Source organism: Prionailurus bengalensis, chromosome X (assembly GCF_016509475.1).
Source record: "Prionailurus bengalensis isolate Pbe53 chromosome X, Fcat_Pben_1.1_paternal_pri, whole genome shotgun sequence".
Classification (NCBI taxonomy): domain Eukaryota; kingdom Metazoa; phylum Chordata; class Mammalia; order Carnivora; family Felidae; genus Prionailurus; species Prionailurus bengalensis.
In genome coordinates, this window is record NC_057361.1 from 15,650,205 (window position 1) to 15,665,238 (window position 15,034).

Sequence of the window (15,034 nt, forward strand, 5' to 3'; positions counted from 1 at the left end):
TGGAGCCTGCTTCAGATTCTGTGTCTCCCTCTCTTTGCCCCTGCTCGTGCGACCTCTCTCTCTCAAAAATAAATATTAAAAAAATGTTTATAAAAATAAAGTTTAAAAACTTAAAAAAACCCCACAAAAACAAAAAAACAAACAAAACCAACATGAACGCATTCTAGGATTCTGCTGTACAACAACTGTACCTAGGGTCAACAATACCGCAGCAAGCACTTTAAGGTATGTTAAAGGTGTAGAGCTCCTGTTAACTGTTCTTACCACAATCAAATAAAAGTTTTTAAATCGAGTTTTAGATTTTGAGAACACTAAACACTGGATGGAATATCCCCCCAAAATGTGAAATGCAGGACACCTACAGTGGCACCCCTCACCTGAGGGGCAGGGGGGAAGGGCACTAAGGGGCCAGGGACCGAAATTCAGGGCAAGAACCCAAAGGAGAGAGGGGTGGCGTCCCCCACAAGACTGTCGGAAAGCAGAGAGCGAACGTGGGCGGCACCTTGGTGCCCTGTCGCTACGTTACTTCTAAAGGTGCTTTGCTGTTACTCAGAAGGCCCCTGTAGGAGTTCTCTTGGGCTGCCTTCACAGAGCGCCACAAACCGGGTGCCTGAAAACAATGCAGATTTATTCTCTCTCAGTCTGGGAGGCTGGGCGTCTGCAGTCAAGGTGCTGACGGGGCCACGCTCCCTCTGAAACCTAGAGAGAATCCGTCCTTGCCTCTTCCAGCTTCGGGCGGTTGCGGCAACGGTTGGCTTACAGACACATCGCCCTCACCTTGGCCTCGGCGTGCCGCCCTCCCTGTCTCTCCATATCATCACCTCTCTGGCCCCGATGTCTGTCTCTGCACCAGCGAGTATCTGTCCCGAGGCCTGCGACTGAAGCTGTAGGTAGGATCTTCGACAGCCGCACGGCTCCACCACGGACAGACGCCGCAGGGCGGGGAAGGTTACCGCTGTCCCCCGGCCCTCGCGTTCAGGGTCCTGTCAGGATTGTGGGGGCCAGAAGACACTCGGCGACTTGAGGTCCTGACGTTGGAGCCGCCTGACCGCTGCTCTGAGAACCTTCTGCAGGGGCCGGGCTGAGGGGAGCAGCCACGGCACCCACAGCGCAGAGCAGTCCGTCTGCTGAGCGGCCTGCACTCCGCTCGCTGAGAAACCTGCACTCGTTCCTTTTCGTTCTGCCAGAGGCTGAGCTGGAGTGTCCGGCGAAGATGCGGGCGGCAAGGCTGCAGGGCAGGCGGGCCGAGGGGCCGCCATGCCTGGCAGAGAAGCAAGGAAGCAAGGCCTCTGGAGCATGTTCTATCGGGTTGCTTCGACGCACTGTGACCTCACTGTCCATAAGCAGTGAACCCACTCTCCTCCTCCTTAGCCTTCAGGCAACCAAAAATGCTCCAGGGAGGCCACTGCTGCTAAGGGACTCTTAAGACCACAGCCTCTCTTCAACTTCTCCAAGTGTACTCAGAGCCAGAAGCCACAGACCTAACCTTAGACACAAGGGGCTATCCTGGCATCAGCTTCCCGCGGGATGGGAAGCATGTCCCTTCCCAAGGGAGCAGGCCTGGTGGTAAAATGCCCCCCATGGTGGCCAGTCGGTCTTATGTGGGCCTCAATACTTGGGGTGGCCTTCCTGTGAGCTCGGGGAGGGCTTTTAGAATGACAAAGTAAACACTGTCTGCTATCCGAAGCCCCACCTCTTCAAAACCAGTCAGAAACCTGCCCTCCAAAGATACAGGCCCATGTGGTATTTGAGCCTCACCTAGTGTAAGGGCAAATACAGATTCAAAATAAGAGGCTTCACAAAAATAAGACAAAACCAGGGAGGGGGACAAAGCATGAAAGACTCATAAATATGGAGAACAAACAGAGGGTTCCTGGAGGGGTTCTGGGAGGGGGGATGGGCTCAATGGGTAAGGGGCATTAAGGAATCTACCCCTGAAATCGCTGTTGCACTATATGCTTAGATGTAAATTAATAAAATAAATTAAATAAAAATAAAAAAAATAATGTTAGTTGTACAAGCAAAAGTTAGAAATAAACAACATGCAACATGATGTTTATGATGAGTTCCTCACAGTATGGGAAGAAGCAGGAGATAAAAATCACATGGATAATATTTTAACAACTATGATTTTTTTTTTAAAAATTTTTTCGTGTTTACTTATTTTTGAAAGAGAGAGCGAGTGTGGGAGGGACAGACAGAGAGGGAGACACAGAATCCGAAGCAGGCTCCAGGCTCTGAGCTGCCGGCACAGAGCCCGACGCGGGGCTCGAACTCACGGACCGTGAGATCATGACGTGAGCTGAAGTTGGACGCTTGATGGCTGAGCCACCCAGGTGCCCCAACAGCTATGATTTTTAAAACTAATAATAAGACTGGTAGAATACAAAAAAAAAAAAAAACCCACCAGAAAACAAAGAGCCTTCATCCTCCCTGTTGAAAATAAGGGAAGAGACCTCCCCTCCCCCTCTTTTCTTAGAGCATGTACTTTAGAAAACTTGTAACTGCAAGTTCTTGGTGTCTTTCAGACGCTATGTGAATCTTTTTAAAAGCTGAATAAGCCTCTTGCCAAGAATGCCTTTCTCAAGGACCTGAGGGCCAACTCCTGGAAATGTCAACATCAAGAAGGATCCATCTCTATCTCCCAGTTTCCGGTTGCGGGGGAGCCCTAACTTCAGTAGTGTCTTCCTCCAAAACTACCTCCTATCTTAAATATTGGAGAAGTTTATTTTTCCTTTAGGTAAAATCAATTAGCTGATGCAAATGGTCGTCCCAATTATCGAGTGACCCTTGGATGCGCTACTGTGACCAGTGGCACTATCCTGTCCACGCACGGGAGGACTAGTGATCGTTTCCTTTGAGACCACGGGTCAGAGGGTGGTAGTGCTTGGCTGGAGAAAAGGACAAGTTCTTTCTGTCCTTGCAACCACTTAGTGGACTGCCTGTGGCTTGCATAGCATTCTGATTTAATGCCTATTCAACAATAAAACTGTTTGCTTTCTCTTCTACCTTTGTGGAGAGATTTCTGGAGTGGCAGGAGATTTTCTTTTTACTTATTATTTCCCTGACACCAGCAACTTCAATCACCAAACATGTCTTACTTTGAACATTGCTGCCTGCGGCTCACCGAGCTCATCGAACGGAGGCCTGCTGGTGGCCATCTCAATGATGGTGCAGCCCAGGGACCAGATATCCGCCGGGGCGCCGTACCCGCGAGGTCCTTGATCGATGATCTCAGGTGCCATGTACTGCAGAGTGCCTATGGGGAAAAAAATAAAGATTGTGGGCACCAAGCTGCACAAAAATCTCAGCGGACCATTGGTAAACAAGCGTGTGGACTTCAACCCTCTCATTAATGACAGACGGAGCCTGCTCTCGTGCATAAATGATGCCGTTGTGTCCTTTCTCTGACCAGAGGCAGGCAATGCCCCTCCCTCTGATACTGGTCACACGGAGAGAAGACTGTTCAGCTCCGCGAAGGACAAATGGGCCCCAACCCCATCCAGTAAGTGCACAGAACGCAGGACACACAGTACCCCACCGACTTCAGGAGCTGCCTAGTGGAAGTGACAGATGATAGGACGACGGTGGGGGCGGGCTAATGGCAAAATGGAGTAAGTGCTAAAGCAGAGGGCTCCGAGAAAGCGGATGAAAAAGTGCTTGATTCTGCCTGCTTCAAGTCAGGGAAAGTTTTACCTGGATCAGTCTGGTTCTCCGAGGAGTAAATGCTAAGACAGCACTGGACACCAGAGAGATTTACTGGGGAGAAATACACGTGGGATAAAGGGGGAGGGAGCAGGATGGGCAGGGGGAACTGTCAAGCTCAGTGCCAATGTGACACCTGGGAGAGAGGGCAGGGAATGAAGAGGTGGGCAGAGTCTCAGACAGAAAAACAGCCCAGGGACGGCTTCGGCCAGGCCACTGGGGAGTCCCTGACCAAAAGCTGCCCCTTGCAGGAACATCACACTGGTCCAGCATGCCGCCGGCGTGCAGTCGTCGGCCAGGAGCAGGCAGGGTGACGGACGACCCCGCCACGAACACGGAGGCAGAGCCACAGAAGGCGGCACACGGGGCTGCCAGCGAGCTGGCCTCCCACCAGGCAGGTTGAGGAGGTGGACAGTGGGATGGGAGGACTCCCAGGCTGGGGGAAGAGCTTGAGCAAAGGTGCGAAGGTGTGCAGTACAGAGTGAGTTCGGGGAACCACCAGCGGAAGCTGACACAGAGTAGGGTATTAGGAGTTAAAAATTAAGGAGGCAGTGGCGAGGGCACAGCCCGAATGGCAAGCAGTACATAATGAAGGCTCTGGCTTCAGACTTTCTCCTGTGGGTCACGGGCCGCCAGAGGTTACCACAGGGAAGGTGGTGATCAGATACAGTGCTGGGAGGAGAAAGCACTGCAGAGATGGGGGCAGGGAGGTCAATCAGGGCTCTGGGAGTAAAATCATAGGTTCTTCTTGAAACTAAGGCTGAGGAAAGCAACAGCACCAGACACTATATGCTGGCAAAGTGGTTTCTAATAAAGAGCAAACTTGCATATGACACTGGCCAAGGTGTGAACAGAGAACACGGATGCCCAGAGAAATTCAAGTGCCTATCTCAAGATCACACAGCCAAAGCAAGTCTCCAGAGTCTTAATCAATGAAAACAAAGGGCTCATTGGTTTAAAAAAAAATTGGAGAAGCTCTGTACTACATCCTCCTCTTGAAGATCCAATGTCTTTTAGTATTTTTCCTCCCAATGAGCATCTGAAAGGCACCGACCCACAGAGTTTTGCAATAATGAAAATCTGTGCAGTTCGAAATGGTAGCCACTAGCCCCATATAACCACTGGGCCCTTAAAATATGGCTGGTGAGAAGGATGACATGAATTTTACTTTCTTTTAATTTTTAAAGATTCAAAGTAATTGCAGGCGTCCGGGTGGCTCAGTCGGTTAAGCGTCTGACTTCGGCTCAGGTCACGATCTCATGGCTCATGAATTCAAGCCCTGCATCGGGCTCTGTGCTGACAGCTCAGAGCCTGGAACCTGCTTTGGATCCTCTGTCTCCCTCTCTCTCTGCCCCTCCCCTGTTCACACAGTCTCTCTCCCTCTCTCAAAAATAAATAAATGTTTAAAAAAATTCAAACTAATTTAAAGTGAAACATAACTTGGGTTGGGTCTGTGAGCTCAACAGATCAGTAGGGCACGAACGATGGTTTTGGTTTCCAAAGCTGAAAGCCTGCTAGGGAAGTGTTCAGCTGCTGCAGGGTTGGGCAAGATACAGGCTCATAGCACTTGCTGCACCATTGGGAAATCCTAGAGCCCCAGGGAGGGAACTTCCAGTGACACAATCTCTCCTCCCAGGCTTGTGCTGCTGTGAATAATGAATGGAGAGGCTTTGACAGAGGATGTGCCTACTAACTAATCCACAATCTGTTAATCAAGGAAAGACTTGTGCTTTTTGTTAACTCAGCTGTTCTCTCTCAGCTCTGCTCCATGATGCTGGTTCTGGGACTCTGCAAACCCTATTTGTGCTTTGCCTGCAGCTTCCTGTTAGGCTCTGCCACTAGGGGGCGCGCGCGCGAGAGCGTGCTACCATGGGAGGAGGAGCTCAAACGGGCTTGCTCAGGCATACCTAGAGGAGGGAGGAAGGAGAGGTTGGTTACTTGCTCCCCCATGTCTGCCGCTGTCCCTCTGAGGGAGCTGCACTTTGGACCCTCAGCTGGTTCCAGTAGCAGTGCTTGGCTCCAGTTTCTAGCTCTTTTGTCCCCTCATAATTTCAGATCCGGCTTCCTCTTGCCCCACCACTAGTTGCCTGCTCCACTCCAGTAACACCCTTCCTTGTGCTCCCCGCAAGCCCTAGAAACAGAAGCTGCTTTCTGATAACTCAGTCCCAGTAAACCGTTTTTTCTACTAAATTCTCTCTGTAAAAATAACTGGGGCGATTTTGGTTTTCCTGCCTGAATCCCAACTAACACAATGAGTAAAAGTTAATTCTTAAAAGAACTTTTACAAAGTTCTGCAACGTAGAAAATAGCACTATACCAAACCGCAATGGTTTACTGACCCTCGTTAAACAACTGTGCACCAGAGTACAACTGTTTCATAATTGGAGGCTAAGCCCGCTTGATGCCAAATTTAGAGATTTTCTTTATAGGAAACATAGTAAACATCACTCTTTATAAATGTAGGGACTTAGCAAGGACATCCGTATTAGTTATTTATTGCTATGTAATAAATTAGCCCAGATGTTAGCACCTTAAAACAGGAATTAGGATGTCATGCGGTTTTTTTTTAATTTTTTTTTTCAACGTTTATTTATTTTTGGGACAGAGAGAGACAGAGCATGAACGGGGGAGGGGCAGAGAGAGAGGGAGACACAGAATTGGAAACAGGCTCCAGGCTCTGAGCCATCAGCCCAGAGCCTGACGCGGGGCTCGAACTCACGGACCGCGAGATCGTGACCTGGCTGAAGTCGGATGCTTAACCGACTGCGCCACCCAGGCACCCCTGTCATGCGGTTTCTAAGGGTCGGAATCCACGAACACCTGGGTTGGGTGGATCTGGCCCAGAGTCTCTAATTAGGCTGTAGCCAAGGTATCTGCTGGGCTACAGTCAAGGGAAACGCAGACTGGAGCTGAAACCCACTTCTAAGTTCAGGCAGGCTGTGGGACGAGGCTTCAGTTTCTCACCGAGTGGGATCCTCCAAAGGGCTGCTCAAAACTAGGGCTTCCCCGGGAGCCAGGGATCCACAGACAGCAAGCAAGAGGGATGCCACGCTGTCCTCTTCAACCTAGCCTCCAGGTCACACACTGCCACTCTGCCTTCATATGCTCATCAGAAGAGAGTCACTAATCAGGGTGCCCAGGTGGCTCGGCTGGTTAAGTGTCCAACTCTCGATTTCGGCTCAGTTCATAATCTCATGGTTCATGGGATTGAGCCCGATTGGGCTCCGTGCTGAAGGAGCCTGCTCGGGATTTTCTCTCGCCCCCTCTCTCTTTCTCTGTCCCTCCTCTGCTTGTGTACTCTCTCAAAATTAAAAACTTTAAAAAAAAGAGAGAAGTGAGTCACTAAGTCCAGCCCACATTCAAGGGGAGGGGATTACACGAGGCTGTGAAGGGCCAGGCGGCGGGGTCCGCTGGGGGCCATCTTGGAGGCTAATGGCCACAATGCCTGACTTCCCATCAGTATTCAACGACTTACAGAGCATCTCCACGTAGCACTGTCTCTGTGACTCTCACAACCCAGTAAGGTCGGCGCTATCTAACAGTTATTCCCATTTTATACATGAGGAAAATGAGCCTCAGAGAAGGCAGCAGATGTGCTCAAGCTAGAACTCAGGTCTTCCGTCTCCACATTTGGAACTGTTCACCATGACACTGCTGATGTATGCAATGAATCCAGGACAAGCACAAGTGAAGCAAATGCTGCCTGAACAAAAGTCGAGCTGACGTGAGGATTTCCAAAGCCATAATGTGACGTGTTCCCACATAGCTGGAAGGCGTAGGGCGGTAAGAGAGAACCGGGTGCTCCATTTTATTGACTACCAGTTTTACAGAAAAACCACCCACTCACAGTCAACATCCAATGGAGACGGATCCACACAACTGTTTCCAATAGTCAAGGGACTGTTCCCAAGCGGTGTGCACGTTGTGGGTGTGTATCGGCTGCACCAAATCGGCTTCTGTCGAGAAATCAAGTAAAGATGCCAGCGGCGGGGGTAGGGGGGGCATCTGAATAATGCGGAAATCCTGGCAAACTTGCTTGCCTTCAATCTGGCTCTCTTAAGGGTATCCTAGCCTTTCAAAACTGCACGTCCCCCAAGATGTGCCCACACACAGGTCATGTGATCGGGGGTACAGAGTTCAGAACAAGGGGACAGGAGACCCACAGGCATGGACCCAGACCACCGGGGACATGAAATTGTGGGGGCTCCCGGAGAACTGCCCAAGCAGGATTTTCAAATCACCAGCGACAAAAACGCATGGCATAGGACAATAATTGAGAAGTTTTGATCGAGGCGCCAAGATCAAAGCCAGACACCAAGGCAAGGGGTGAGACACAGACGACAGGCGCATGTTTCGAAGGGGGTCCGACAGAAGTGGTCACACACCTCGCAGGCCTCTAGCCCAGGGTCCTGCCACCCAGATCAAGGGATTAAAAAGATCGAGAGAGGAGAGACTAGAGGTGGGGGATGTTGTGAGTGACTTCTTTAGACACTGCTGTGCCGGGAGGTCTGCCCTCTCATTACAGGAGCCGAGGAAAGGCTGTGCCCAAAATGGCGACTCGGGCAATTCAACACGCACTCAGAACTGTCACACTCCAAAGGAGGGCACACGCATAAGCGTTTTCTACAGGCCCTGGAAAACACTGTTAGAGCTCAAAGTTTGCAAGTTTCATATTAATGAAGTACCGGAAAGAGAAACAAGATGCCTCCTGTACCACCCTGGTTGCCCTGGCCAAGGACGGGCCTGGTAGGAGGGGACACCACTTTGTTTTAAACCCAAAGATGAGGACTCCTCGTTGGGCCCATGCAGAGCTCCACATGTACATGTCCCCCACTGGTAAGCTGCACACAGGACTGGTACCCAGGGGAGCGGCCCATAGCGTCCGAGGATACGGCCATGCCCTCTTGACAGTGGGTGAAAGATGCATGAACCCTGGATGCCAGATGTGGGACCCAGTGCAGAAATACTGCTTTAGGGGCACCTGGGTGGCTCAGTCCGTTGGGCGTCCTACCGGCTCAGGTCATGATCTCACAGTTTGTGGGTTCAAGCCCCGCATCGGGCTCTGTGCTGACAGCTCAGAGCCTGAAGCCTGCTTCAGATTCTGTGTCTCCCCCTCTCTCTGCCCCTCCCCCACTCACACTATATCTCCCTCCCTCCCTCCCTCTCTCTCTCTCAAAAATAAATAACATTTGGGGCACCTGGGTGGCGCAGTCGGTTAAGCGTCCGACTTCAGCCAGGTCACAATCTCGCAGTCCGGGAGTTCGAGCCCCGCGTCAGGCTCTGGGCTGATGGCTCAGAGCCTGGAGCCTGTTTCCGATTCTGTGTCTCCCTCTCTCTCTCTGCCCCTCCCCCGTTCATGCTCTGTCTCTCTCTGTCCCAAAAATAAATAAACGTTGAAAAAAAAATTTTTAATTAAAAATAAATAAATAAATAAATAAATAACATTTAAAAAATTAAAAAAAAAAAAAGAAATACCGCTTTAGGGTCTCTGTTAGAGGAATCCTGCTCAAAGGCCATTTCCTATGGCCTGGATCCCTCAGGAGAAAAACACGGAGGAGTGTGTACAATGTGAGGGGTAAAAGAGGGGTGGGGGGCAAGAAGCAGTCAACTAAAGGACAGGTCTCTGCCCATGACGTGGGACTTACAAAGGATCTGGCAGGAAAGCGTTGACAATAACCATTAGCCAGTCCCAGAGCACACAAATCCAGCTTAGAACAGCACCGGTCAAGTGACCACTTTCTGTGCCCCTCTCCTCCCCTTCCTGCAGCTGGGGAGCAGAAAAGGAGGTGGGGGGGGCAGGTGAGAAAGGACGAGATTCGAGATTGCGTGCCGCCTGCCACCAGATCTGCAGGGACAGGGTTAGGTCGCTATCCCTGGAATGAGGACCAGAGTGTTGATGAGTACATTAGTGTGGCCCCTTAAAAAAATTTTTTTTTAACGTTTACTTATTTTTGAGAGAGAGAGAGCGCGAGCGAGTGTGTGAGCACGAGCAGGAGAGGGACAGAGAGAGAGGGAGACACAGAATCCAAAGCAGACTCTAGGCTCTGAGCTGTCAGCACTGAGCCCGACACGGGGCTCGAACTCATGGACAGCGAGATCATGACCTGAGCTGAAGCCAGATGCTCAACCGACTGAGTCACCCAGGAGCCCCAGTGTGGCCCCTTTTAATTACCCAATTCAGACTGTTTGCTTCTCGAAGCTCCATTAAGACTTTCTCTCAGTTGCCTGAGGGTGGCTGGCAAAGTCTCAGGAAAGGACTACCACCATGGGCAGGGCATAGAGGGCAGTGGGAGACAAAGAGGGGGTGACTTTTATGATTACAACCTGTGAGTCTGACAGGTTCAACATGTTTGTTACCCACAGAAACTTGATTCTCTGAAAGACTCCTGCCAGTTCTGATAACCTGGGATCTTCTAAGTGCAAATTAGTATTTATTTTTTTTTTTTTATTTATTTAACAAATACTTCACCTGCACTTGCTGTGAGTCAGGTACCAGGTCAAAGCACTTCACCAATATTAACTCATTTAATCCTCGTAAAAACCCTCTGATCTGGGTACTATGAACAGCTCCATTTTACTTCTGAAGAAACTATGGCACAGAGACGTTAAGTAACATGCCTCAAGTCACACAGCTAGCAAACGGTTGAGCCAGAATTTGAACCAAAGATGTTCACAACCATAGACCAGAGCAGAGTTCCTTTCCCAAGATCCACTCCTAGGCATATACCCAAGATGAATGAAAACTTATGTCTACACAAAGGCTTGTGAATGTTCATAGCAAAATTATTCACAATAGCCAAACTGTGGGGGCACCTGGGTGGCTCAGTCGGTTGGGTCATAACAGCCCTTCCTCCTGTTCTAGCTGGTTTATACCTATAGTGAAAACCCTTGAGAAGAACACGGGAGGGGGAGGCTTAGGTGCCAGAAGTTGCCTAAACCTCCCACTCTCCTTCCATGCCTCCGGGTATTTGCATGGAAAAGCCCCACCACAACCTCAGGCATCCAAGCAGGGCTCTGCACCAACCAGCTGAGACTTCTTTACAGAACCACTCTGTGTTGCAAAGAGTAATGATATGCAGGGGAATTTCCTACCCAAAATGAGACCCCTTCTTTATTATCCCCCAAACACCCCTGCATTGTTTTGCAATGCAAAATTCATGCCTCCTCAAGCCAATTACTTGGGAAAATGTGATATGCAATGATGAATTATACATGCGTTTTCTTTGTGAATTTTTTTTCTCCTTGGGGATGCTAATTACGAGATAAATTGTCAGGGGTTTTATGTTTTGAAATAACTCCTTGTTATATCAGAGACCCTCTTGCTACATATTGCCAAGCTAATTGGTGACTTCCAAAGAGGAGGAAAGAAGTCATTTTCAATTAGCGTAATAAAAAAATGTGCCAGTCATATATACATCCATACTCACATATACATGATGACACGTGTATATTTCTATCAGAAACAAAAAATGAAAGTTCAACACATTCTTTCTGAGATTCTGGTGGAGTCCTTGGTGTAATATTTTCCCATCTTTAGGTGCGTGTATCTCCTCTGGTGTTACAAGCGTGATGCCATTTCTGACAAATAAAAGTTCTCTTTAGACAGGGAATGTGCCTCCACTGTGGGCATCTAGCGATCGACATAGAAAACCCTCTTGTTGGAGCAGAGCCGAGACATTCACTAAGACCAAGGCCAAATCTGTCCACACTACAGCTTAGTGCTCCAGGACAGAGGACGGTCATGCTTCTTTTATAGCTTTACTCAGAGCCATAATAATCTAAGCACTGTTTCTTAATTCCATCAAGCAAGACCTCTGTGACCCTTTTATTATACCTTAGGGGACCATAAACCTTTCCTTATTCAAAATCAGTATTTCTTTCCAGAGATCAATTCCTTTTAAGCAGGAATTTCAAAAAGCCACAGGTAGCTTTTGAACCTCATTCAACTCCCTGGTCTTATAAATGGAAAGCTAGCTGGTAATTTTATACCACTCTCGGAATCCAGTCCCTCTAAACACTTACATGATTCCATGACTGACCCACCGAGAAGAAAATCCAATTCCTCGAACCCACTTACAAGACCATATTGCCCAGAACAATTAGCTTCCCTTGGAAACATAACCCCATCAAAGCACAAGGCACCAGAACTCGTGAACTAGAACAGGCTATTTTTAGGACAGACCAGTAAAACACCCCAACAAGTGGCTTGACGGCTAGCGGGATTCAGAATTACCCATGACATTAACTTAGAAGAGATGCTGCTACTTTCCTGAGCGGTCAGAAACCCTCAGAAAACCTCAGCAGAGCACCACACCTACCCAACCTGTGAAGACAAGACAGTTGTGGCAATAGTGCTGTCACAGGTAGCTGGCTCAGTGCACCACTGTGACCAAGTTCACACCACCTGAAGTCGGGGACAAGACGCCGTCCACTTCAACTGCCAACTGCCACGCTGAGGTGCGCGGTAAACCTAACTCCGGGACGGCCGCCCACACCAAGCCCTGTCCTGCTTACCAGCAAAAGTCTCGGTGCACGGATTCACTCCTGCAAGACGCTTGGAGGTTCCAAAATCAGAGATTTTCACCACTCCACTGTAGGTATTCACCAGAACGTTGTCACCCTTCAGAAAAGAAAAACCACCAAATGCTGAAAGGCAGATTTAAACAAGCTAACATGAAACAAGATTTGTACCTGAAGAAACAGTCACAAGTATGTAGCAAGACTCGACTCGGCACTCTGAGGGCCATCACGCTCCATTCCTCCCCTTCTCTGAGCTGGTCAGTTTGCAGACTGCCAGCCAGCAGCTCATGTGGTCCGAAACGCACAAATGAAACCTTGTTGCCTCAGATGAGCAAGCACCTTGATGTCTCTGTGCACAATCTGGTTTTCGTGGAGATACTTAAGGCCTTCCAGGATCTGCTTGGTGTAAAACTTGATGGTGGGCTCCTTCATTGGCCCCCATTTTGATCGCAAAAGAGCAGAAAGGCTTCCTGGAAACGGACACAGCAGAAAACTCATCAGGTTGATGAAGATTCAATCACAAGAGTCAGGGAAATAAAGCGAGGTGATGTATTTTTTTAAATGTTTATTTATTTTGAGAGACAGAGTGGGGGAGGGACAGGGAGAGAGGGGGAGAGTGAAGCCCAAGCAGGCTCCATGCTGTCAGTGCAGAGCTGACGTGGGGCTTGAACACACAAACCGTGAGATCATGACATGAGTGGAAATCAAGAGTTGGACGCTTAACCGTCTGAGCCACCCCAGTGGCCCAGCGAGGTGATATTTCTAACCTCACACAAGCAATCATACCAACATGGCTGCATCCTGGCCAAGTGCAGCGTCTTTCCTCCCTCTGTTGCCTGTTTTCCAGATGTGCAAGCAGCACAGCCAGAGAAGGGACCAGAGATGGAGGGTGAACAGGAACCCCCTGTGACCTCCAAAATTCAGCGGGGCTCCCTTTGGGTAGAGCTCTGTTAAGCTTCACGGAGTCAGAAGGAGAGTGCAACAAGCACTCTGGACTTGAGAGGACCAGCCCCCTGCTGGAGATTCTGCACGAATGTCTCGGCTGTTCAGCCTGGGTCAAAGCCACATTGTATATACCTTGCCGGGAAATCAGAGGTGGAAAGGACCAGAATGAGGGGCCATTCAGGGAGACAGGGACTGGGATCAGAGAAGCCGGGGTCTGTCCATCTCCACTGGGAGAAGCCCTCAGGGCCAGGTCACAGGGGCAGGACTATCTTACCATCCCCCCAGCCCCTGACTCAATTATACTAAACATTGAACCTTTGGGCCCATAGAAAACAATTCTAAGCATCTGGTTCAGAGGTTATCATCGCAGGCCCTCAGGCAGCAGCCAGCCTCAGCTTGACACCTTCCACAGTGCTACAGGAACCTTGCCACCTGCCTCAGTTTCTCCATATGTAAAAGGGTTTGTGCACATCTATCTACAATTCTGCTGCCATCCTTAAACCTCGCCCTCGGAATATCAAATAATGGGAACAGCAATGATATATTTTCTGCTAGACTGTGAGCAACTTGAGGGAAGAACAAACCATTTTATCTTTATTGTAACCTTCAAAATCTAGCCCACTGCCTGGCTAGATACGCATTTAAGCTCTTAAGAGAATAGTAGGTTCTTAGTAACTGTTGGTTAGATGAATGAATACAGATTTCTAACTGAAGTTTTAGTGTTTGTATTCAGATCATAATTACCATGATTTATTTTGTTTTTTACTTTTTTTTATTTTAGAGAGCAAGAGAGAGCATGCAAATGGGAGAGAGGGGCAAAGGGGGAGGCGGAGGGGGGAGGGAGGGAAGGAGAGAGAGAGACAGAGACAGAGACAGAGACAGAATATCTTAAGCAGGCTCTACGCTCAGAGCACAGAGCCTGACATGGGGCTCAATCCCATGACCCTGGGATCATGACCTGAGCTGAAATCAAGGGTCAGATGCTCAACTGACTGAGCCACCCAGGTGCCCCAATTTTATTATTACTTTTTTAAATGAACACTTAATGAGCTCTTGCTCTTTGCCAGGCACCATTTTAAAAACTTTACACACACTATCTCATTTAATCCATCCAACAACCCACTGAGCTAGGGTCATTATTGTTCCAATAATTAGTACTATTCCAATCATTATGGTAACTATTATTACTTCGATTTTACTTTATTTTTTAAATGCAGGGTATTTTTTTTAAGTTTTATTTATTTTTGAAAGAGAGAGAGAGGAGAGGGAGAGGAGGAGAATCCCAAGCAGGCTCCACACTTTGAGCACAGAGCCCAACATGGGGTTCGAACCCAAGAACCGCAAGATCATGACCTGAGCTGAAGTTGGACATTTAAGCAACTAAGCCACCCAGGCGCCCCTATTACTCCGACAATTCATTTATTTAATGAGGAAACCGAGGGGGGGGGGGCACAGAGGTGAAGAATTTGCCTGAAGTCACACAGCCTGCAGATGGAGGGACCTATTCAAACTAGACACTCCAGGCTCCAGGTCAGAGGAACTCTTCCCCCACACAATACTGCCTGCATACGGGGGATTTTGTGGAGAAAGCACTGGTGTTTGATTTCACAGTAAACATGTTATTTTGCAGTGTCATTTTTAAGACCTCGGTCCCCTCTTCTCCAAGCCATCTTTAAACTCCCAGACTGAAAGCTTCAAGGCTGGAGACTATGCTTTAATTCATCTGTCTCCAGCGCCGAGCCCAGCAGCTGGCACTCAGTAGATCCTCAATGAATATTTGATGATTGAATGAAGCCAGCAATAGACTATGCGACATCGAAAAGTTTGTATCCAACTCCTCTGAGAAACAAATGTTCCACCACAT

At 48.9% G+C, this 15,034-nt stretch overlaps 1 protein-coding gene across 1 annotated transcript in view; it reads right to left on the reverse strand.

The window, feature by feature from the left end:
* Positions 1-15,034, reverse strand: part of MAP3K15 (mitogen-activated protein kinase kinase kinase 15) — a 123,698-nt gene that overhangs the window by 9,900 nt on the left and 98,764 nt on the right. Inside the window, exons 17-19 of the mRNA XM_043570882.1 lie at positions 12,565-12,695; positions 12,220-12,325; positions 3,102-3,259 (exon numbers count right to left, since the gene is read on the reverse strand). Coding sequence (XP_043426817.1) covers positions 3,102-3,259; positions 12,220-12,325; positions 12,565-12,695 — 395 coding nt within the window. The remainder of the gene's footprint in view (positions 1-3,101; positions 3,260-12,219; positions 12,326-12,564; positions 12,696-15,034) is intronic.